Source organism: Leuciscus leuciscus (genome assembly GCF_965113295.1).
Source record: "Leuciscus leuciscus genome assembly, chromosome: 7".
NCBI classification, from domain to species: domain Eukaryota; kingdom Metazoa; phylum Chordata; class Actinopteri; order Cypriniformes; family Leuciscidae; genus Leuciscus; species Leuciscus leuciscus.
In genome coordinates, this window is record NC_138731.1 from 21,951,459 (window position 1) to 21,976,455 (window position 24,997).

The 24,997-nt window shown below is 36.2% G+C and overlaps 2 protein-coding genes, 2 long non-coding RNA genes and 1 pseudogene across 5 annotated transcripts in view; 3 read left to right on the forward strand and 2 right to left on the reverse strand.

Annotated features, from left to right (window-relative positions):
- The window catches only part of ankzf1 (ankyrin repeat and zinc finger peptidyl tRNA hydrolase 1), an 8,538-nt gene extending 7,946 nt beyond the window's left edge, over positions 1-592 (forward strand). The window contains exons 14-15 of the mRNA XM_082175759.1: positions 11-136; positions 257-592. Coding sequence (XP_082031885.1) covers positions 11-136; positions 257-380 — 250 coding nt within the window. The 3' untranslated portion in view covers positions 381-592. The remainder of the gene's footprint in view (positions 1-10; positions 137-256) is intronic.
- A 353-nt stretch (positions 593-945) lies between these two features.
- glb1l (galactosidase, beta 1-like) lies at positions 946-8,318 on the reverse strand. Its single transcript, XM_082175374.1, has 16 exons — positions 8,065-8,318; positions 7,521-7,687; positions 7,283-7,433; positions 6,100-6,160; positions 5,927-6,021; positions 5,353-5,533; positions 4,503-4,561; positions 4,280-4,401; positions 4,094-4,134; positions 3,879-3,997; positions 2,942-3,016; positions 2,777-2,866; positions 2,486-2,599; positions 1,963-2,094; positions 1,627-1,851; positions 946-1,522 (listed from the first exon to the last, which is right to left on the reverse strand). Exons 1-16 carry the CDS (start codon positions 8,125-8,127, stop codon positions 1,319-1,321), a joined length of 1,899 nt encoding a protein of 632 aa, XP_082031500.1. The 5' UTR covers positions 8,128-8,318; the 3' UTR covers positions 946-1,318.
- A 3,444-nt stretch (positions 8,319-11,762) lies between these two features.
- On the forward strand, positions 11,763-12,922 carry LOC309503010. The gene is made up of 3 exons (XR_014207462.1): positions 11,763-11,833; positions 12,009-12,073; positions 12,346-12,922. It is a non-coding gene; the product is annotated as an uncharacterized lncRNA (long non-coding RNA).
- A 12-nt stretch (positions 12,923-12,934) lies between these two features.
- LOC309502569 (calcium-responsive transcription factor-like) lies at positions 12,935-24,365 on the forward strand (annotated as a pseudogene). The gene is made up of 7 exons (XR_014211810.1): positions 12,935-12,982; positions 13,170-13,376; positions 13,691-14,054; positions 14,135-14,291; positions 14,394-14,457; positions 23,768-24,077; positions 24,177-24,365. The product of XR_014211810.1 is annotated as a calcium-responsive transcription factor-like (transcript).
- On the reverse strand, positions 19,626-22,781 carry LOC309503008. The gene is made up of 2 exons (XR_014207460.1): positions 22,690-22,781; positions 19,626-20,191 (listed from the first exon to the last, which is right to left on the reverse strand). It is a non-coding gene; the product is annotated as an uncharacterized lncRNA (long non-coding RNA).
- Positions 24,366-24,997: the final 632 nt, after the last annotated feature.

A 24,997-nucleotide genomic window follows, 5' to 3' on the forward strand; every position in this document is an offset into this window, starting at 1 on the left:
TGTACTGTAGCTCTTGTTACGTCGTTGACCCATTGGCTGATTGTCATATTTCTGATGTCACACAGCGAGCTCTGGCTGCAGAGAGGAGATTGGCTGAACATGTTGCCACAACTGGTGTAACACTCACTACCATCAGGTATTATCTTTTCTTATCATGTAATCCCTCTATGGAGAAATAATTGTGTCCTTTATGCAAGTCGTGTTTAAGGAAAAGTTTACCCCAAAATTTAAATTGTCATCATTAATGTTTTGCTAGGAGATGCTTTCAGTGTGGAGAGTCGTTGCTGGGGAAGATTCCTTTTGAATATCTGGACTTCTCTTTCTGTACGCCTCGCTGTGTTCAAGCCCACCGCAAAGCCAATGCTGCTGCCCGGCCCTGACCTCTCACATGCTACTGTACCACATTAGAGGAGGGAAGGAGTAGTGCCATATTGTGGCCAAATTTCACGTTATGGGAGTTAACTGAATTTTACAGTAAATATATCATGGAACTCATGGTCTTTGAAAATCACCAGACTATGAGAGAAGGATTACCTGAAAATGGATTCTAGAATGATTAATAAATCATAAATGGGCAAAAGATTTGAGTAAACAGTGTAAGCGTGTCTAGTTTTTGTAATTTAACATTGTTTTACTTCTCGACTCACTCAGGACACAGACCAGCCACTATGATTAAAACACAACTATTTGTGTTTTTTGTTTAAAAAATGCAAAACTATGGAGGAATCGCAAAAGTATATGTTTTTAAAGTTTATACTTCCACCTGGATTAGCAGCTGCAGCAGTTTTAGATTGTGCAAATACTGTTTCTTGCTTGAATCCAGTTTTGAAACCATTCTTTTGGTATATTGTTTCCAAACTAGTGATTTGTAATTTTAAAAGAAGTATATGATTGACACCACAGAATGCTACAATCACTCAAATTAAAACAGCAAATCAAAACGCAAATGTTTTATTGATTTATTCTGAGTGGCTTGAATGCTTTTATCTTATTAAACATATTTTACATCATACATATGCCGCACAAAAAGCAGAATATAGAGTTATGATTCTGAGATTTAATCATCTTCTTTTGAAGCAGATTAACTTTAATGCACATCAATCATTCTTAGATTTGTCATATAGAGTATTAAAATTAACTTCTGCACTTAAGATGGGGAAAAACAGCATTTTTACCATGTCTTAAGAAATCGACTGACCAGTAAATTGAGCAAATGTGGCAAATATTAAAGTGTATTAACATGTATTATGATTTCTCTGTAATACTTGATAGATTTAAGCAGATAACTGGTTTATCACATAACTGCTAGAGTATATTGTCATGTCTTCTGTCCAGTGTTGTTGAGCTGTGGCCGGTCCATAAACAGGATTCTGCAGTGTGATGGAGCTCTTTCCAGCTCCAGCACTGTGATGTTGTTTGGCTGAGTGGCACTAAGAAAAGGTCCAGGGACATACAGTGTCTGCTGGGGGCCCCTCTGGGGCCAATACCTCCCCAAGTTCACCCCATTTACCCATATCTGACCCTGAAAGAGAAAAACAGAATTACACAAAACTGGCACGTAGTCAGTCAAGTCTCAAACAATAACAAATGCTAGATAATCTACATTATATGAATAATGTGCCTCACCTTAGTCCATCCATTAAGTTTGACAAAAGTGTCCCATGCAAGGCCTTTAGGCATCAAGGTTCCTGAGTAGATCATTGGTCCGTCTCCTGCTTCCATCCCTGACCCCGAGTGAGTCGAGTGAGCCGACTGCAGCCAACCATTGGCTACTGCAGTGTCAATATCCAGTGGGTAGATGGACCAATCAGTGAGCACGTCATTTCCCAAAATGAGATTACCCAAGAGACCCTGAAAAATAGACAGACAATCTATAATAAAAAATGTCCTTTATTCATTCTAAATGGATTTTCTCAGATGGTTTAAACAGTCTTAACAAATCCTGAACAAAGTATAACTTACCTTATTATCATTGATATAGCTGCCAAAATTAACCCTGCCCATGTTCTCCACGAGCATGTCCAACCGATCCCCTTGACGTCCCGTAACGTTTATCACCAGGGCAGTGTCCCTCTCCATAATCCCTTGGTAAACCTGCTCATAGACAAGCTTGGTTTCAATCTAAACAAATTGCTCTGGCAATCATCTGTCTCTCAAACAAAACCATGGTAAATGTAATGGTTAAGTATAGACACCTGGGCTCAAATAAACAGTTAAATATAAATAAACTATGGGGTCCATCAACTGTTTGGTTAACTATATTCTTCGAAATATCTTCTTCTGTGTTCAGCATAAGAATGAAACTCATACAGGTTTTGAACATCTTGAGGGTAAATAAACAATGACAGACTTTTCATTTTGAGATGACCCATCGCTTTAAGCAGCAAACGGTGTTTTTTGGTAATACACACTGTTGTAGTGTCTGACTACCATGGCGAGAACAAAAACATTGTGTTTACGTGACCAAAACAAGTGGTCTGCTCACCCCATTCACAGAGACGTATGCACGATCATGGATGCCATTGAGGGGCGAGATGAGAGGGGTCGGCTCAGGAACATTCCGTGGCAGTGTCGTTCGGTAAAGCATGAAGCCATAGTACTGCACACAGTTGACATAACACAAGCTCAGACCAGCTTTTACACTTATCCAAGACCAGCCTCCAAAGCCCAAACCATATATACACATCTATAGCTATTTATGAGAAAATACAACATTGGCTGGCTAAACTATATTATAATTATAATTACGTGTATTATGTTCTTTTAATTATCGTACCTGTTTAATCTCCTCAAACATCAAAGGATATTGAGATCGTACTGGACCTTGAGGTGACAGCGTATCTAACAAGCTGCTAATGTTGCCAACCTATGAAAGAACATGATTTGAATGGGCAAGAAATCATGCAAATTACTAAGGTTTGGAAATGTGAAATATCCACACCTTCTGAAGTGTAACAAAGCCATAAGCGAACTTTGGGGTGGCTGGTGGCATCGGACCAACTGGAATATCACGAAACTGAAAACAAACACATTTTATTACTACATATGAATGGATGTCTGTTTTGTTACTCAAAAGATGCTAGTGACAAATACTAGAGCAGTATCGTCAAAGTTTTATATCCCAGGAACATTTTTTTTTTTTGCTGGAAATAGAAAAAAAAAAGAAAAAAAAGTTGTATATATGAATTAATTATGTTGTAATGCTTTAGATGATCCAGTGAACAAGTGTGTGTTCATCTCATGTGATTATTTTATCTTTAATCTGGAACCTTTATTTGGAATTTGTAAACCAAAAGATATGATTATTCATAAATTATTTGTCACTCTTACATGTAAATAAAATACAAAAGCCCTTTCTGTTGTTGCAAAGAATATACTACCACTCAACATTTTGGGGTCAGTAAGATTTTCTTTTTGTTTGAAAGAAATTCAGCAAGGATCCATTAAAATAAAATTTTAACCATACAAAATATTTATATTTCAAATAAATGCTGTTCTTTTGAACTTTCTATTTATCAAAGGATCCTGAAAAAATGTAGCAGTTTCCACAAAAATATTAAGAAATGTTTCTTGAGCAGCAAATCATGTCAGAATTATTTCTGAAGGATCATGTGACTCTGAAGACTGATAGAAAAAGAAAAGTTTTTTTTTATTATTGTAATAATATCTCACAATATTACTGTTTTTACTTAATTTTGACCACTTGGTGAGCATAAGAGACTTTCAAAAACATTTTTTTTTTTTTACTGACCCCAAAACTTTTGAACGATAATATATACAGTCATACCTTCCAGCCCTACCAACTATTTTTTCCCTGTAAACTGGATACTACATCTACAGACATGCACATTCAGAATGTACTATATGCAAGTTCTTACATTCCTAATGACATCTCTGATGGCAAGCAGTTTGTCAGTGGGGTCTCCTGCCTCTGATAAAGGTGCATTGTAATCATAACTGGTCACCACAGACCGAAACCTGGTATCGTGGTCTGCTCCTATGAGTGATAACATTACAGTTGCACATTAAGATGACTGCATTAACAGATATCGTCATGGATATGGGAACAGGTGCACTGAGAGAGCAGTTATACCATTCCAGTAGCCAAAGTTCGTTCCTCCCTCAAACATGTACCTGCGATTAGAAGAAAACCCTTTATGCAAGTTGAATTATCATGATGCATCACCCACAATTTATGCATCAGTACAGCAAAGATTTAATATTAACTAGTATTAACTAATGGTTTTACTCTCATTATTCTATAGAAAATATTACTTACATGTTCACACTGGCACCCATGGACAACATTTCTCTCAGTTTTTTGCACACTTTGTCAGTGTCCACATAAGCATGTTTTTCACCCCAGTGATCCAACCAGCCAGTATAGAACTCAGAATTCACCTGAAATCACGACACATCAATTACTGCCACATTTTACAGCTCAAGAAATTGAAAAACACAATCAATCAATACATAAATGTTCTCTCAAACATCTTACTTACCAGTGGGCCTTTAGGCTCAAACCTCCTTTGTCGGATGAAGGCTGTAGAGATATTGGTCTCTGAAGGCGGGAAAAGTTGCAGTGTGAATAGCGTCACAGCGGCTTTGTGTGACATTTCACATGCAAGCTTGAGTTTTTCAATTTTTTTTGCCAATAAATTTAAGAAAGGTAGAGATCAAGTCATAGTTTTTAGGTTTTTTTTCAGATACTGATTGTTGATTATTGACATATAGCTGATATGAAGAAACTTTTAAAAGATTTAAACGTTTATTTGAAAGATTATTTTTGTTGTATTTTATTGTTGTAAAATAAAAACAAATCATATGTATTTTGCATGCTTTAATAACATTTAATAATATTTATATTTAATAATAATAATTATTATTAATTTAATAATATTATTATTATAAGTAGTAGTAGTATTATTAGTATTATTGTTTATTAATTTAATTATATTTATTTATAAATAATTTTATATAGTGTATTGAATTTATTATATAAAAATTTCTGTTCTATAAAATAATTAATAAATTACAAAGTTTTTCTGCGATCTAAATATTTGCCAATTGATTGTTGTCTCTGTTTTGGGAGTAAATGGCTCTCAATCTCAATTGCTGTTATGTAGAAGTCGAGTAATTTTTGTAAACGACGACATTATCTGAATAAGTTAGTCATTTTGAATTGGTAAAAAATATCATCTTATCAAACTCATTTATAATACATTTTAGAACTGAAATTCTTGTTTACGGCATTACACTGGTTATGCATTAGTGACAAGGACTAAAACTCTAGTTAAAATGTCTGCAGAGGTCAGTACAATTTAGACAGAACTGACCTCACTTCTGCCTTACCTGTGCCGAAGTCTATAGTGGCGTACAGGCCCTCAAGTGTGCCACATCTCATCTCTTTATCCGTGTTCCCATCCGTAGTAAAGAGAATGATGTCCTCCCCCAGGAACAAACGGAACAGAGTGTGGAGATGCCGCAAGTAGTTATAATCACAAGCGAAGTAGCTGCCATATTCATTCTCCACCTGATAAAAGAGTAAACATGCACAAAACATACAGACTTCAACAGCCATACTTGTCTATACACTGTAAAGCACCATTTACAGGTCAACACCAAACATAATTACTGCGTGAGGGCTCCAAATCCTACAAAACATGAGCATCAGTCACTGTAATAAGTTCTTTGTTATTATGCACAATTGCTTACTCGGTAAATATTATTTTCTTTGGGTGGAGCAGCATAGTAGTTAAATATCTCAGCTGGTAACAAAATAGTTAGGTTCTAACCCAGCTGTCAACATTGTGTCCTTGAGAATTTCACACCAGGTTCATCCAGTGCAACCGACCCATTCGTTTGGGGACTATACTATACCTTGCATTGGACAAATGTGTCTTGTAATGCTAGCTCTACATTGTACCTGCACACTGATAATATTTCCTCCATTCTGATAAAGCCACGGTTTCATCCTACGGAGCAGCTCAGCCAACCAGTTACTCGCTGCCTGTAAATAGTCTGAAAGAGACAAACACTGCCATTAAAGATAGGACTGACCTTATATGAAGTCATGTCTCATGCAGAAGTAACAAATACCTGTGTCAGCTGAACGAAGGATAATGTTTGGCTTTTGTAGCAACCAGGCAGGCAAACCACCCTATAAGACAAACAAGAACCCACAATTTACAACTCACAAAATAACAATCACACAGCTGTCTCTTGTGTTGTGACCAGAACTAATTCTTACTAGTATTATAAATCAAATCCTTGCACTATTTTCCAAGTCGTCATAACCCCACAACAGTGGTTCTTAACCAGGGGTCCGGGCCCACAATGGGGCTTCAGCAAACGTCCAGTCTCAGAAAAGTTTCAGTCTCAACACTGCTTTTTTTTATTTATTTTTTTTATCGGTTTTGGAAAACCTGGATAAATGAGGTAGCCTATTTTGGATTTCTTAACCTAGAAAAGTAATGTAAAATAATAAAAATAAGACCATGGCCATTTTTATATTACTTTAATATTTTTCTAGTTATGCCAAGCTCTAAAATATTTTATTGGGTAAAAACTAGAAGCTAGAATTTCATTTTGTAACGTATTAAAAATTAATATTTTTCTTAGGCAAACTCATCGCTTCCCTTCAGAAGGCCTTTATTAACCCCCCAGAGCCGCGTGGAGCACTTTTATTATGGATAGATGCACTTTAATGGACTTCAAAGAAGTCAGAAAACAGAAACAGCAATTCACTGCCATTATAAAGCTTGGAAGAGCCAGGACATTTTTTTATATATAACTCCGATAGTATTCGTCTGAAAGAAGAATGTCATATACACCTAGGATGACTTGAGGGTGAGTAAATCATTGGCTAATTTTCATTTTTGGGTGAACTATCCCTTTATATAAATACTTTTCTAATTATACTTTTTCTGATTTTTCAGTAGATAATGACTTAATTTTTAGCCTTTTCTCCCACAAAACCATTGTATGTCTTCACGAGACTAAGAATGGTCCCCTGGTCACTCTTCACTTTCATTAAACAGAAAGGAGCAGCATGGACATTCTGCTTAACATCTCATTCTGTGTGCTATTGGAAAAAAGAAAGTCCTATAGGTTTGAAACGTTATGAAGGTGAGTACAAGAAAATAGAATTTTTGGATGAACTATTCCTTTAAAAACATACTTCCTGAGAAGTCATTCTCATAATCACATTCAGAGACACATGACATCAACACATCACATTTCAAAACATTAAAATTTAACAACATTAGGAAATAACGGTCACCATTTCCCATTCTGCACAGATGTACGGCCCTGGTCGCAGGATGACTAACAGCCCTGTCTGATTGGCCAAGTTCAAGAAGTACTCAAGATCTCTGTCTCCTGAAAAGCTGAACACACCCTGCACAGTCTCATGGAAGTTCCACGGCACATACCTGCATGAAAGGATTTAAAAGATTTTTGGCAAGATGTGTAACATAAGCATGCACTTAATGTTTGCACTGTTGCTCTTTTCCACGTACACCTGAATGGCATTGAGTCCAGTCATGTACATCTTGAGCAACCTGTCCTTCCAATATTCCCGAGGGATGCGGGAGTAGTGGATGCTTCCAGAAATGTACTGAAATGGTTTTCCATCCTTTTGAAAGCAGTTGTTCTTGTAGTCGATTGAAAATGAGCGTGAATCTGCCTTAAAACAGAAAAGTCATGTAGTTGAAAATGTGCTGGGTGTTTGTAGTCAGAATCCACTTTACCTCTTTTAAAAATATTCTAAACAGTATATGATATAATACATTGCATTCACAATGAACATGATAAAAAAAAAATCACAATAAATTAACTATGTAAAATTGTAATTACCTATCCAGGCCTATTTTTTTTTTTTTTTTTATCACAATTTTGAGATTCCCCTGATATTTTGTTTCTATAACAGTGGTAACCCAGTCAAATGAATTTGGCTCGAGTCTAAAATACACGTTAGAATTACGTATTTCTTCATATAAGCTAATGAAAACTAATTGATCACAGTGTGTAGTGATAGACGTGTACTTTGAATCAGGTACTTACCAACACAAAAAATATTGGCATCAAGCAGAGACTTATTAAAACAAAAGTTATTAGTGACTTCATCTCTAAATCAAACTGTTCAGACGCAGTAACACTCCGTTTGACATTATGATTCCAGCGCGTGATTGTAACGTGTCAGGAAATAATATTACAACTGCTCAAACATTTCAGTTCTGTCATTTTTGCATAAAGCTGTCCACTTTCGGTCTTCAATAGATTTGCAGCGTTTCTTCTCTTTGAACATGACGGTCATGTGATTGTTTTCTGTTTAGTCATAATCTGGGTCCTAAAGTCCGTCATTTTCAGCGATTCATTTTCATAACAAGGTAAGTGAAGTGTTTTTTTGTTTTTTTAAATGCACATGCACAACTGTAACAAAGCAGCCTATTGTAACTCAATGAACAACACTTGCTTGCAGCAAAAAAAAGTTTTTTTAACTTAAATGTATTATCATATTTTGTTGCAACATTTTTCATGTGCCAAGAACCAGCCTAACCAAACTGAGACAATCTGGTTTAGTTTAATGGTTCTCAACTTCAGGCCTGGGGTCTCAGCCAATGTCCAACTGGGTTTCTTACAGTGGTGTAAGTCAATGGCGGCTGCTGGTCTTTCAAAGAGGGGAAGCTCATTTTTGGCCTACATCATAAAACTTTTCCATTTATATGTAAATTCTACGTTCCTTTTCAAGAAAATGCTCTGTGACCCTGTCGTACCATCTAGCCATCTGTTCCAGTGACTTGACCAGTGTCCTCTCAATGGCCAGCAGAGGTAAATATAATAGTAGTAGCCTTGTAACACACACACACACACACACTCTCACTGGACACTTTATTAGGTACACCTGTTCAACTGCTTGTTAAAGGGGTATTTTACCGCTGGAAAAATTAATGTGTATTTAAATTGGATCATTTATATGAAATTATTTTAGAAGTTTGTGCCTTCTAGAGAAAGAAAAGCCAGAAAATGTATTTTTGGCTCATGTGGATGAAAGACAACAACTCCCAGAATGCACTTGCTTCGCTGCCCTACGAGGCCACTCCCAAGCCACGCCTACCGGTTACAGAGGGCAGTATCGAAAGAAATGATACAACTAGGCTACTAGTTGACTCGAAACTGAAAAGACGCCGTTTTATCGTGAGATCCCACCCCCTATGGGCGGGCTGAAAACATGCGGATCTAGCTCTGGCCAAAAAAGTCTCAGATGACACAAAATTACGATTTTTGCGTCATCTGAGTTCTTTTTCCAGACACACAATACAGAAATCTCTCGTCTCAGGGGGACATGAGGGAGGGAAGCACGGTCATTCGAAAATACTAACGTTACCGGGTTTCTACTGATACAAAGCTTAATGCTAATTGGTGAAGTATCCCTTTAACGCAAATATAACTCTAGCAACTCAATGAATTTAGGCATGTAGACATGGTCACGATCTGGTGAAGTTCAAAATGATCATCAGAATGGAGAAGAAAGGTGATTTAAGTAACTTTGAATGCGGCGTGGTTGTTGGTGCCGGACAGGCTGGTCTGAGTAATTCAGAAACTACTGATCTACTGGGATTTCCACACACAACCATCTGTAGGTTTTACAGAGAATGGTCAGAAAAAGTAAGAATATGCAGTATATCCAGTGAGCAGCATAGAGCAGTTCTATGTGCGAAAATGCCAGAGGTCAGAGGAGAATGACCAGACTGGTTCAAGCTGAAAGAAAGGCAAAAGCAACTTAAATACCACTCGTTACAACAAAGGTCTGCAGAAGAGCATCTCTGAATGCATGTAATGGTGTGAGGGTATTTTCTTAACACACTTTGGGTCCCTTAGTACCAAGTGAGCATTGTTTAAATACCACAGCCTAACTGAGTATTGTTGCTGACCATGTCCATCCCTTCATGACCACAGTGCACACATCTTCAGATGGATACTTCCAGCAGGATAATGCACAATGTCACAAAGCTCATATCATCTCAGATCATCAGTTCACTACACTCAAATGTCCTCTAATAAAGTGGCTGGTGTGTGTGTGTGTGTGTGTGTGTGTGTGTGTGTGTGTGTGTGTGTGTGTGTGTGTGTGTGTGTGTGTGTGTGTGTGTGTGTGTGTGTGTGTGTGTGTGTGTGTGTGTGTGTGTGTGTGTGTGTGTATGCATATATAATAGAGTAGTTAACATCTAATAATGAAGAAATGAAATAGAACTAATAAAATAAACCGAAAATGAAAAGAATAATGAAGAAAATGGGTTGCTGTCCGGTTCTGCCATTTCTTTCTGTTCTGTTAAATAGAAATCTTTGTGGAGAAAAGACAGCAGTCAATCATCACATCCACAAAAGACAATGATGGCACCCATAGTTTATCTGCACTAGCGGCTCAGAATGTCACTGGTATTAAAATTCAGAAAAAAGGGTCAGTAAACCTTGTTTGCTCATCATTATATCTGTCACATTCTGTATCTAATCTGAAAGATGATGATTTTTTTTTTTTACAGCCGATTTTTTTTAAATGTTGAAAATCACTTATTTGCACTAAGATTTTACAAGTCTTGCACAAATATGGAGCTGGAAAATATGTACTGGATTAGGAAAATGCATTCATATGCATATGGAATGGGTTGACAAACAAACTACCCAAATTAAACTCTACCCAATTGAACAACAAGAAAACTGCTTCAGGCCATGCCCCATTCCTGGAGTTTAAGCCTACCTTAAATTATTGACAGTTTTATTGAAATGTCTTCTCATTTCTTTCAGTTCTCCTGATGTATTTGAGCCCCCAGTAAAGCCATTACCACTAGGGGCATTTTGTCTCTTTTTTTTTTACAAAACTTTCACTTATAAAAAATGTACATTCACTTAAAAAAAGTAGTGTAATATGCATGGAAATAGCCTAAATGCATTGTACTTTTTCTATTGTGCGTCGAGCCCTCTGTCAAACAGATCCATTTACAGCAACACAATCTGATGATGTCAAGCTAATGTGGCTTGGTGAATCTTTTTTCTGTGTGATTGTTTCACGAGGAACAGAAGATTGGAGAATCGTACCGTGCACTGTAAAAAATTCCTGTAAATTTACATGAAAATTTAACAGCAAAATGCTGTTTTCATGTAATAACTGTAAATTACCGTTTTTTGCAATGCACTATGGGAGAACTTGGTCGCTTCAATTGCGTGTTGAGTTTAGGGAGACATTTTAGTTTATCTGAATGAGGTCATTTTGCAGCTCTGCCTAGTATTATTTTATATGTAAACTACCGATTACTTTTAAATATTACATTTTAAACATCCAGTGGTGTTTTTGTGATTTAAATCGGATGAAGCGACTTTGTTTTAATCCGGAAGATACCACAGGAATGTGACCCATTGTAACGTACAGGCTTTCACCACATCACATTCAAACGGTAAGCAACTTTTATTCAACTTGCACATTTTCCTTAACTTATCCGAGTAAAAATCCGAGGGAAATGGTTAAATTTTTGGGTGAACTATCCCTTTAATCTAAGTCACCAGTGTTTCATGTAATATCAAAGATATGAGACCAAAGCATCAAAAACTAGACACCAATTCCTAGATGTACGGTGAAACAAATTGAATCACTTCAGAAAACTGGTAAAAACATGTGACCCGTATAAATTAGGCTAGTTTTATCTTTCATTTACTATGACTATTAGTGTTCCCCATTATTTATCCCAATTCTCTTATTTTCCATTGTAGGGACAAACAGACATTTCATTTCCATTAAAATATCGTCTTTTTCATCATTGGAGTTTAAATCTGCATAAGGGTGAGTAAATGAGAAAATTCAAATTTTTACATAAACCATTCATATTCTGAATATGTTTCTTTGAGGCCTATTGCCTCTGTAGAATATAAGCAACAAGTAGCACATTAAGTTTTAAATTTTTTATTTGCAGATACAAATACTGTCAGTCATCTTAAATTGTTTTCTTTACCAATAGATGTCTGCCAAACCTGCTGACCTTGAGAAAATGCTTGCCTGTGTTTCCTTGTTTGATCCTTCTTGGTAAATGTCATTATTAGACATGTCTGCAGTTTGTTTCTCTAAAACAAAGTTCACACTCCAGACTGACACATAACTTTCGTTTATCAGGAGAAGATCCACATTTATGTGCCTCATGCTAGAATCTACTGACTATAAATGTACTTTGTATGACCTCTGCAGTTAATTCCAAGTCTTCAGTGAAATATCCAGTAGTTTTTGGTGAATTTTTTAGATAATCAAAATTATACACTGCAAATAATTTTAACTGAAAATGTTCTCCTCTTATTTTTCAGATACTTTATTGGAATAAATCTGGAAAAGAGGACCAAAGCTGCACAGAGAAAAGAGGTGTGTAAAATAACTGGGAAAACTGTGCAGAAAAATACTTTAACCATCAGTCCAGAAGTATAAAATGCTGATATATATTTTATAAACAATTTGTTTTGATATAAAATAATTGGCTAGTGCTCACTGAAGCCTGACTTAAGAGTATATTTGTATTTTATGAACAGGTTATGTATGTATGTATATATGTATGCCTGTTTTAAGGCATATGGTAAAAGTCCATCTAATGTTGTATGAGAATAAATCTAAAAGTTTATCTAGTGTTGTGGTGTTCTCTTTTGTAATCCACATAACAGAAAATGGAATATTACTTAAAGGTATTAGCTTTAATAAAAGCATGTTTTAAGGTCATCTTTTGTTTGAACCATTTGTTTGCAAGCAATTTTCAGTGTGTTTTTTATTTTAGAATGCAAATTTTAAATTGTCAGATTCTAGTAGTGTTACAATGTAAAGATCACATTTTAGAGTACTTTAATACACTTTATAGTAATACACAGTTTATGTTGATTTCAGCAGGAACTCTAATTTAACAATATAATGGCAGCTGAACACCTGACAGTATTAGACTATGCAGCCTACAGCACAGTACTGTAATATTTTTTACAGTAAAAAATTGTTGCTTCAGATTACAGCATTCTACAGGTAAATCTAGCTGCCTGTAGTTTACTGTAAATTAACGGGGACATTTTTACAGTAATAAACTGTTGTTTCAGATTACAGCAGGTCCACGGTAAAATTACAGCATTCTACAGGTAAATCTAATTTTTTACAGTGTGGTTACTGTAACACAGAGGCAGAGCTTGAGGCCGTTCTGCTTCTACACAAGCAGCAGACTCACGCTGTGTTTGGCACCCGCCAATCACCCTCACCGGCTAAACCTGCCACCAGACTCATGTGGAAATCACAGTATGTGCCCTATGATGGCATTCCCTTTGTTAATGAAGGTAATATGGCCCTTTTTGCTTGTGGGATCTGTGGTGTGACTTTATATGAGATACCCTTATTTAAGTCTTAAAGCTGTTTAGTCATGTAGTCTTTATTTAGTCATGTAGTCTATATGTTATTTTAATGAGTTTTGACTATAATTCAAAATTGGAATTTTAATCGATGTCTGTAAATTTGGGGGCATCTGAATGCTAGTGGTATATTGGCTCACAAAATTAGCAAATGAAACTTTAGCAGATACGATTTGTTTGAAAGAAAGAAATACTTTTATTCAGTAGGATGCATTAAATAAATATAAAATGACAGTGAAGGCATTCATAAAGATTAAGCAGCAACATGGAATGCCAGTTTGGTCCTCGGAGGAAGGGCGTTCAACCTAAAAAAGGGTCAGAGCAAGAAACGAATCAAAACATACTCTACAAAGCCAAGACAGGTATTACACCCAGCTCCCTACAGAGAAAGCTCACCTGTACCATGACGTGGACACTGCAAACCTGCCTCCACTTCCAGAGCAGATCTGCTTTGCAGAGGAAGAACAAAATGAAGATGAAGAGGAAGAGACAGAGGAGCTGGACAGTGAAGCCATGCAGGATGTCACGATGGAGGATGGGGCGTCTCTACCCTCTCGACTACACCCGCTCGTGGCAGAGAAGATCTGTGATTTGGTAGCACAAGGTCATAACCAGGTTTACACTGTCCGCAAGCAGCTCAGGTATGATTAAATGGTTTCAAATCTCCTTTGTTTTATTTGCTGGAAAAATACTTACCGTTGCTTTGTGAACGCACTGGCAGGAGGTTTGTGGAACATGAGATGTTCAAGTCAGAGGAAGTGCCTGAGAGACACAATCTGTGTTACTTTCCCACTGTCAATGACATCAAGAACCACATCCATGAGGCTCAGAAAGCTCTTCAGCTGACGGCGGGACCACTGGCTACCTCAGATACAGAGGTGTGAACAGAAAACATATTTGTAAAGCATTAGATTGGTGAGCACAAATATGCTGCCAACCATTTTCTGTAGTAAGCATTAATTTTTATGTTTTTGTTGCAGTGGAAAGCAGAGGCTAATAACCTGCTTCCAGAGACTTTGACCCTGACTCCTGCTACTGTGGATGGTAAAATACTGTTGAAATATTGTTTGAAATTTGACATATTATTAAAACAATAAGTGTTTAATGACTTGAGGCTGGAATACACGACAGAATTTTTGCCCAGGTTTTTGTCATAGTAGCTCAGTGGGTAGCACTGTCGCCTCACAGCAAGAAGATCCCCGGTTCGAGACCCGGCTGAGTCAGGAGTTCTGTCTGTGTGGAGTTTGCATGTTCTCCATGTGTCTGCGTATCCTCAGTCATTCAGTGTATGATGCCTAGAGTTTTAAAATCTGTTCAGAAGTTGTGTAGTGTATTCCAGCCTTTAACATCTTGGAATCATTCAATACAATTTATTCTAGAGAGTAGAGGAAAGGTCCTGCCTCAAAAAGAAAGCACATACAGTACCTGTAGTCAAAGTATAAGCATTGTTTACCCTGCCACAGAATCTAGTGTACTGCTGTTATATTGACAGTGTCCTCTCAGAAGGAAGGACTCTTGGAAGAGAGTGACACTCTTTCTCCAGAGGCTGTGCAGCTCTTCAGCTCTCTCACCTCACTGCAGCCCAAGATAGTTTGCACATCTCCAGGTGACCCTGTCCTGAAATTATCATTTTTTATATGGATCTATTAATTTATTAAATGAATGAATTCATTTTTTAAGTTTTTAATTTCTGAATAAATGTAAAAAGTTCCTGGGTGATCAACTGTTCTGATAGTATAATTGAAGAAACAAACAAAAAAAAACATTAAAATGAAATGCTTGAAAACCTTATTACGTAATTTTTGTGTACATTTTTGTTTTGACTTTATTTTTAATGTTCCTAGTAACTTATTAAAACATTATTTCAGAGCTTTCAAAACCTCTAGTTTTAATTTTTTTTTTTTTTTAATGTGTTGGTTAATGCAGTAGGGGTTCAGCGAAAAATCGGCAGCTGGCAGCAGGAAGTAGCTGCCACTGGCAGCTGACGTCAGCTGCCGCTAATAACCGGAAGTCGGAGGTGGATGCCGCTTTTAGCAAGGCAAATAAATTATTATATCAATGTATATATATCATTTTAGTACTTATTTAAATAAATTACTTAAATTTGTAATTATTTTGTAATTGGTTTAAAAAGGTTTATCAAATATAAATTAAGTAACGAAGATCATAGACAGTACAAAAAAAACAAACATTAAGCTACACTTGAAATTATGAATTTGTACGTGTATAAATATAATTTGTGTACATGTTTGTCAAATAATGAAATATATACATAAATGAATGCCTATATAATAATATTGTATATTTATTAAACGTACATAAACATTCATTAAACAAATAATGAAAGTCATGTCTAAAAGAAGAAAAAAAAAACATTTTCTCAATGACCTTTATTTAAAAATCATATTTTGCTATCATTTAAGTTCAGTTTTACATTTGTAGTATTTCAATACATTCTTGTCTTTGTTTTATAAAACAGCTGTAACTTTGAAAACAGGCTTGATATTTGTTGTTCTGAAATCAGAATGAACAATTCTGAACTAGATGTTAAAGTTCATAAAAAACTAAGTTGGCTTGAAAAAGAAAGTTTGAAAACGTTTTACAATGTTCTAGCATGGTTTAACATGATTTACAATGTTTCTAGTGTTAGGGGATAACAGCTTAAAGACCCAGGACCAGATATGATGAAAGAAGACCAGGAGTCGTGAGGTTCAATCAAATAAGTAAAAATTTACTGAAGAATAGTTTCATTGGTAGAGCCAGGCGTCAAAGTCTCACGGGGTTGCAGGCCAGAGACTCTACTGTACACAAAATCTCACACCAGTTATACCATTTCCAAGGGCATGATTGACATCAGTAAATACCGGTTGGCTACTTCTCATTGGCAAAAGAACAAAGTTAAAACAATTCTACACTTATGGATAGATAGGAGGGTAAGTCGACATTGTCATCCGAGCCCAAGATGGTCCGGTGATGACCTCGGAGGTCGTAGAAAGGCGTCTTGGGGTCAGCTGCTGCATATCACAAGACCTGCACAGAGCATTCAACACACACACACAAAAACCCAATGGAATCACAGTTCCTCCAAAAGTAGTACAGATAATGTTCACTTTAAAGAAATACACATAAAAGTACAATTCTGTGAATCAGATCACATAGTGTTTAACCCCTGTAACCTTAAGATTAGTAAGAAAGACAGATGTTAGAAAAAGATAAGTTAGAAAGAAATACAGACAGACGTTAGAAAAAGAAAGAAAGAAAATAAAGAAAGACAGATGTTAGAAAAAGAAAGAAAGAAAGAAAGAAACTTTAGAGTAATGTTGCTGTCAGAGCATAAACAATATCTGCAATATGAATAAGTTACGACGATAAAAGTTCAAAGCAAAGGGAGACTTTTTTTAAATTTTATTTTTTACAGAAATCACTTTAAGGACTACAACAAACAACTGGTGGGGACTACACAAGCTTCCTCCTGGGCTAGTGACATCACTAACCTTAACACACACACACACCTGAAAAACAAAATTCATTGGGATCAGCCTGATGTCTTTTGATAATTATTATGGATGTTGGGTTATCCGTAAAATAAATGTTATGGGGAAACAAAACCACCGTAATAACTTACCATTAGCATGAATACACTGCAGTCCACAGATCCCAACTGAGCTGGAACATCCTGGAAAAAAAAATCTAAATGGAAAAACTAACATTTTATTTATACACTAAAGATAGTAAAGAAATCAAAATTGTTGTAACATGAAATCAATACCTTATTTTTAACAAGCTTCCAAGATCCCGGATCCATCTTTATTGCAATTGAGCTTAAAAAGAAGGGGGAAAAAGTTAGTTATTTTATACACATGAGAGAAAGAGAGAGATGAACTCCGTGTTGAACCACTTAGCCATGTTGCAGCAGTAGACAGTAGCATACCTGAACTAGGGAGCAGGTGTAATTTATTTTTTAAATGCCACTGTCTATGCCTATCTAAAGCCAGAGAACAAAGTGTTGAACTGAACCACTGGACTAATATGTAAAACTTTGAAGCCCGGTTTCACAGATAGGGTTTAGATTATGCCAGGATTAGGCCTTAGTGCAATTAGGACTTTTATAAATATGCCTTAGAAAAAACATTACTGTTGTGAATCTTAAAAGAAACAATGGCACTGATATTTTAAGATACACAAGTGTAATTTGCTTTCAGTTAAACATGCATTTTAGTCTGGGACTAGTTTGAGCCTTGTCTGTGAAACTGGGGGTGAAAGTTATATGGAAAAAGTGAACAGTTCCAGTATATTTTGAATAGATATATATAAAATAATTATATATATATATATATATATATATATATATATATATATATATATATATATTCTGGTCTCATCTGGTGATTGGGTCCCATCCAAAACATGATCAAACTAAGAAAATAAACAGACACTGAAATGTCAAATTTTCGATACAATCTAGAATTTGTATAAAAAAAAAAAAGAGATAAAAAACAGAATGCCTTTTGCCTGCTTTGATCAAGACAGGATATAATACATTTGAACATTATGTTCATTATGTGAAAACATACCAGTGAGTTTGGTTGGTTTTGCAACTGGAAATCTGGGGTTTCCTTCCTGGCACATATGCTTGTCCATCCCCAGCAATCTGTGACAGGCTGTGGTGAACTTGGTGAAACTACAAAAAAACAGAAGTTTAGAATATGGTGAAGTAATGTTGATTAAAATGGTGTTTTGTATTAAAACATAAGTTAGATAATTTGGGATATGTTTTGTTAGCGTTGCACGTGTATCATCAAGGCTGAGCTTGTCAATTCCAATAAATCAGCATGAGCTTTATTCTAATCAATAGATTAAGTTAACATGTTAACAAACGCTAATATTTAATGATAATGGTAACGTAAGTTAGTATTTGGAGTTAATGATAGCCCCTCACAAACCAGGAGCACAAGCTGCGTTTCTACAAATGATTAAATTAACCAATTCAACTTAAGTAGACACAGATACACTGTCTCTAACATAAAAGTTCAACTCCAACGTACAGAGCAACAATTATTTATTAATCTGATAATATACGAACTTACCCTGCCAAATACCGCGGCCATTACTGAAGATTCGCCGGCGCTGCTCTCGCTTGACTTCCAGGTAAATGTGATTGGTTGCTACTACGTTGGACGATACTGATTGGCTGCCAAGAAATGGCAGGTCCCTCCTAATATGGCAGGGCTTCCGGCTGTCAACGGCAGCTACTTCCTGCTGCCAGTGGCAGCTACTTCCTGCTGCCAGCTGCCGATTTTTCGCTGAACCCCCTCTCGGTTAATGCGAACGTTAAGGGAACATTCAATTTTATAATTTTGCAAACATTATGTGAAGATTACTTTTGAATGTTCTCTGAACATTCTGAAACAAGTTGTAACATTTAAAAAAAATGTTTGATAAACACAGGGTTCCCGCGGGGTCTTAAAAAGTCTTAAAAAGTCTAAAATTCTGAACTTTAAATTTAAGGCCTTAAAATGTCTTAAAAACGGCCAGATTTTCATCCGTGGTCTTAAATTTAATTTAGTCAGGTCTAAAAAAGGTCTCGCCAACAGGCCGTTCACATATCACATCTTTTGCGCGCTCAAGTTCGTTCAAATGTAGGCGCGCGCGCGCTCATAATTGAAGCGACGCACTCGTTTTTTTCCAGGCGCAGCGAGATAAAAAAAATCGTGGTCGTGGCCAGCATTTACCCGCTATATCTCTATAGTTACCATAAACTTAGCAGCTTTAAAAAAACAATCCTCATTCCTAATGCAGAAACCTGACAGCCAATCCGAGTCAGAGTAGGGCAGAATTGTTTTCAAAGTCTTTAACACCGCGAGTCTGATGACACACTGCCGAACAAAGAACCGCACGTCGGAAAGCAAGCCTGAGTTAAGTTAGCTTACAATGTTAACTGTCTTGTCAGATACAGACAGCGATGTTGCCAATGTCATTATTTTTAATTTTGACATAGAAGTGGGCGGGATAATATCGCGAGCGGGCGCGGGCGCCGTGAGCGCTGAGCGAGCAGGAACGAGTAGCGTTAGTGAGTTGTCGTCGAAAAAGATGGATAATGCAAAAAAGCTGTCGGGGGCTAAAAATAGAAAAAGAAAGAGAGAAAAGGAGATGGCATGTCAATTGATGCAACAGCAGCTAAATAAGTGGATGGTGAAAGGCTACAGGTAGGATTTTGTTTTGTGTCCAGGCATGTAGGCTAATGCCATGCCATCGGGACTACCGGGAGATTCCCGGTGGGCCGACGTGCTTTTTGGGCCGATACATCTCATACTTTTTTGTTTCGTTTTTTGTCTTAACGGCCCATAAAACTCGTACATCGGCGGCACATTCGTTTTGTTTTGCTTAATTGGCGGCGCTGGGTTAGTGCGTAATTAGTGTGTAATGCATTGGTCAATAAAAAGTCAGCGTTAGTTTTTTTTTTCTGACACCCCATGAAACGCGTAGATCAGCGGCCCATTATTGGTTCTTTTCTTGATTGACACTGGGCTAGCCCAATCACATCTTTAATGTGAAGTATAGAAATATACTCTTTCAAGTATAGAAATTAGTACAAAACTAATTATGAAAGTTTCCTTTATTTTTCAGTGCATTTGTTTTACAATATATGGCTATTACTATCATGGGATTAATATTGTAACTATTATTATGTAGTAGTAATGTAGACAGACACTGTAACTAAAATAATTTTTCTTTGTTTAATTTGCACCAGATTGATGAATTTAACATTTAAAAAGCACTATATATATATATATATATATATATATTAGTGGTGGGCCGTTATCGGCGTTAACGTGCTGCGTTAACGCGAGACTCTTATCGCGCGATAAAAAAAATATCGCCGTTAATCTATTCTCCAAGTTGGGTTGGGAGATGGCTCTATCCTACACAAGCTATGATGACGCAATCTACCCGCGGCCGCGAGGTAAACCCGGCTGCAACGCATATTCGTCTTCATCTTAAGTAAACACGGCTGAAAGTGAAAGCTGGTGAAAAAGATAGGTGCAACATCCATTATTTGGACTTGGTTCGGGTTTAAGCCGTCAGACGAGCAGCAGCAAACTATATACAGAGTGTGTGGGGTAACAGTTCGGTAAGTTAACACACGACTAATCCGTTCGACCACCTCAAATTCAAAACGAAACATGATATCACTGAATACCAGCGCGCGCGTATTATTCCCATTCCAATATATCTTAGTGGTGTAGCACATAATCTCGATTTTAAGAATCGTTGTTGTGTTTCTTTTTAACTGAAAAGACATCAGTTAGACAATATTCTAATTTTAAATTTGGGGTTTCATAAGCTCCAAGCCATAATAAACATTAGACCTACTTAAGTCTCTGCAGCTAGTGTACTTAAATTTTATTTATCTGCAAAATTATGTTTTGCACAATATATGTTCTCAAAACTACATACACCCTTTAAAAAAAAATACATTTAGCAGTTGTTTAGCATGGGTCTGTGTAATCTGTTCTGAAATGGTTTTATTATAATATACTGTATATCGTTATCGCAGGAGGCTGCAATGTATATCACAATATAGATTTTAGGCCATATCGCCCATCCCTAATTGATAGCCTATAGTAGTTGATAATAACATAGGCTTACCTAATGTTGCCTATGGACGGTAACAGTAGGGGAGAACCGGGGCGAAAGTAACGCGGGACGAAAGTAACAAAGCGATTTTCTCAGAGCCCTGACTATATTAGCATTTCAAGCTATGACAGCACGTTCAGTACGCAACCATTGACGGAGCTGCCAGATATCACGTGATTTCGTCATCGTTTCCCGCAGTTAGGTCCAGTAAGCAGTTTTCGAGTTCGATAAGTAAATTACTGAAGCGGTACTTTTTTTTCTAATTACAAGATGTGTTTTTCGTTTCATGTCAAACAGTAATGATCAATCTACATGTTATTAAGTGCTGTAACACATCCTCAAGTTTGCCTTGTTAGAGTTTTTCAGTATAAAAGTAAATCGGGTTTAAACGTCAGGAGTTCCTGTCGGGACGAAAGTAACACTTGTTACTTTTGTCCCGCTATAGTGAAAACAAGTGTTTCTTTTGTCGCGCTGCTAATGTGGTGACTTTCTCTGTGTTGCAGCATTTATTAAAACATGTTTATGTCATATTATACCAACAGAACATGGCAAGAGTGAGGGTCAGTAAGACAGATAGAGGTCTGATTCAGCCAGATGTTTAAGAGAGGGCGTTCACATTTAAATCAGCTGATTTCTGTGTCACCATTCCATTTACCTTAGTCACATTTAGGTTTTAGCCATACCTTATAGCTTTTCCACCTCCACCTATGTATTTTCAGGGTTTCCATCCTAATGTTTTAATGCAGATTTTACATTTATGCATAAAACCTTGATGGAAACATGACTATTGTTACATTATGTTGAGAATTTATATTATGGTAATTTAATTTAATTTTCATATTGTTCATGTTGAAAACACATTTTATAAAATAGATTGACATTGCCAATAAAAAAAAATATTCTAAACAATTCAAATTTGTACTGTTGGGTTATTTGAAACATTGATGAAACTGAAATTTAAAATGAAAATGTAAATTAACAATTTTTTACAAATATAAAGGCCAAAATATGTTTGCAGTTACATGTTAACAAGGTCATATACTCAGGTATATTTAGGCTAATAAAAAAAAACAAAAAAAACAAGAGTAACACAAACAATCTAGCTTGTATATTGTTGTGTTACTTTTGACCCACCTGTGTGTTACTTTCGTCCCAACTGACGGGGTCGAAAGTAACATGAGCAGTCTTAAGTTCAAAGTGAAATTATACTGAAGTCCTTCTACATTTTTACAAAATACCACCTGGTATTGATAGACCACACTTGTGAGTGACTGACCACAGCAAAAATATATCTCTGTCTAAAACATCATCTTTTCAAATTATGTTTTTCTGAAAAATGGTACTTTCGCCCCTGCTCTCCCCTACAGTAGTAACCTTTTACAGTCTATGAATAGAACAGCTTTCTCAAGCAGTTTGTGATGCATTTTGGAAACAGGAGATGAGCGCCTGGTCTAATGCGCCACCTGGCTTGAGAAACCCGTTCTCAAAGACTTACTTTTATAGTCATTATTTGGGTAGCACACATATTCTGAATGCCTTCGGCAGAATTCAAATGAGCCATTTTAATCTAGATTAATCTAGATTAATTTCAAAATTAATCTAGATTAATCTAGATTAAAAGAATTAATCTATGCCCACCTCTAATATATATATATATAAGTTGATTGGATTGGATTTTTTGCTGCCGCATCCTTCTCACCTTTTTTACCCCTGACCTGTTTTCATGCCTGCATTGTGGAGAGCGCAGGGCATGGTTGCATTGCAACGACAGACGCCACGGGAAAATCCGACCGAATTTTACTATTAATAATAAAAGATAAGCTAAAGTGCATTGTAAATGTCAGTAATTTATCTTTTTATAAAAAATTATTTAAAGTCTGAAATATTTGAGGTTTATCTTTTTATAAAAACAACTTTTTTGTCTAAACTTTATTTGAACTTGTAGGCTACATGTTAGTATATAACATGTTGCAAGACACTTTTAAAATCTGGCTATCATTTTTAATGGTATTATTTTAATGTTTATGTAAACAAAAAGTGCATATTGATGCTAATTTTATTTGTTATTTGCTGGTTTTCGACATTGTGTAGTATTAGTACTTTTTGAACAGGATTCTGTGATCACCGTGGTCATTTTTGTCACTATAATCATTGAAATGAGATGTTCATGCCATTTCATCTCTAGTTATGATCAACTATGATCAACTAATTATGTGTTTTTTACAGTATAATATGCATAGTACAATTTTCTATATAAAAAAAATATATATCTGATTCTGATTCTGACACACGTTGTTGGGTGTGGAAGGTTACTAATGTGATTGTTTTATCTGTAAATTAAATTAATGTTTTTTCAATTACTTAATTCATTGAAATAAAATTAATTCTTTGATTTGAAATTTTTTTTTGGTAGGTCTTAAATTTCAAACTTTATGGTCGTAAAATGTCTTAAAAAGGTCTTAAATTTGACTTGCTGAAACCTGCAAGAACCCTGAAACATCCAACTAAAATATTTCAGAAAAAAACTCATTGTTTTTGTGCTAAAGTTTTGAGAACATTATTTAAAAACTTATAACTTTGAACAAATGTTCTATTAACGTTAATGGAAGAATGTTTGTTCATAAAAACTTGCCTGGCTTCATCTTTGAGAATGTTGCCTGGGACAAAGCTGGTCGGCAAACTTACCCTTTAAGAGTGCTCTCCTCTTGTCTGATAGGCCATCCAGCTACAGTCTGCCTTGTGTCCAGTTGAAGACACTGCCCAACCTACACCACCACCAGAAGCCCCAGCGCTGTCCAGCCCTGCACCTCCACAGCCTGTTCTGCTGAGTCCGTCCCAGTTCCTCCAGTCAAGTGGCAGTGCTGGTGAAAGCATATCTCTGTGTGACCCCCCGACCCTGCTCGGCATGAGCCAGCTGGTGAGTGTGACCTCGGTGACTAATGCCGGAGCTGAAGGTGGCATCACACAGATCTTGTTGGAGGACGGACAGGCCATTCCAGTCCAGATTGTGGACCCTGCAAGCATAGGTAAGTACATGGCACCACAGAAAAATAAATAAATAAATAAATTTAACCAATTAGAATCATGAAATTAACATAAACCTGTTGTTTGTTCTTATTGTTCAGCTTTGACTCCCTCAGCAGACGACACTTCAGTTAAATAGGAGAGTGGGAAATCTATGGATGTGTCAGTCAGAAATACAACAACGAGAAAAGAAAACAAATGTCCGTTTCTGTGACAACAGCGATTGACGATTGAGCTCTTTGACCAATGGAGGACTGATTCATTGTTTCAAGTACAGTATTATGATAACATGAACTCATGCAATATTGATTTGTATTATTATTTGTTTCCATTTCCCATTATTGCTATTTTAATTTATTACAGTGGTGACTGGAGGAAAAAAAACAATTTCTCAAAAGTATGAATGAGATCAAAATTTTATATTTAAAGCTAAATGTTTTCTGTTGCATTCTATTCACACAAAAAAACTATTTCACAACTTTTTATAAGAATATCTTATGAGTATTTCTACCCTTTGAATAGAAGCCTAATGGATCCTTGCGGTGGACTTTTTAAAGTCCCCCTGTGGTGAAATTCAAGTTTTTAATGTTGTTTATATGCCTATGTGGTGTTTTTAATATGTTTTAAGACAAACCATGTGCAAATTCATAAGTCAGCAACACTGCTGAGTATTTTCTCCTTAAAACTGCAGTGAAACAAAGACGCGGTTTGAAATCGCTGGTGTTTATGATGTCACAAACTACCTTGTAACCAATCAGATCAACATGTGATTGTCAATGAGTGGATCTCTGAGCGGGTTACTTTGCATATTCATAGAACCGGTATACTAAATGAGGCAAGGGTGTAGAGTTACATTCAGAAGTTCAGATTACTGTGATAGTGTTTACCTGTGAATAGTAATTGTTGTATTTTAATCATTTTC

Bases quoted from the DNA above. Each gene is read 5' to 3' on its own strand.
- glb1l (XM_082175374.1), bottom strand. From the start codon at position 8,127: ATGAAGTCACTAATAACTTTTGTTTTAATAAGTCTCTGCTTGATGCCA. The intron at 4,402-4,502 runs GTAAGTAAGATG...TCGTGATTTCAG, and splicing joins TTGAGCCTAAAGGCCCACTG to GTGAATTCTGAGTTCTATAC. The intron at 3,017-3,878 runs GTAAGAACTTGC...GTTTGTTTTCAG, and splicing joins TCAGAGATGTCATTAGGAAT to TTTCGTGATATTCCAGTTGG.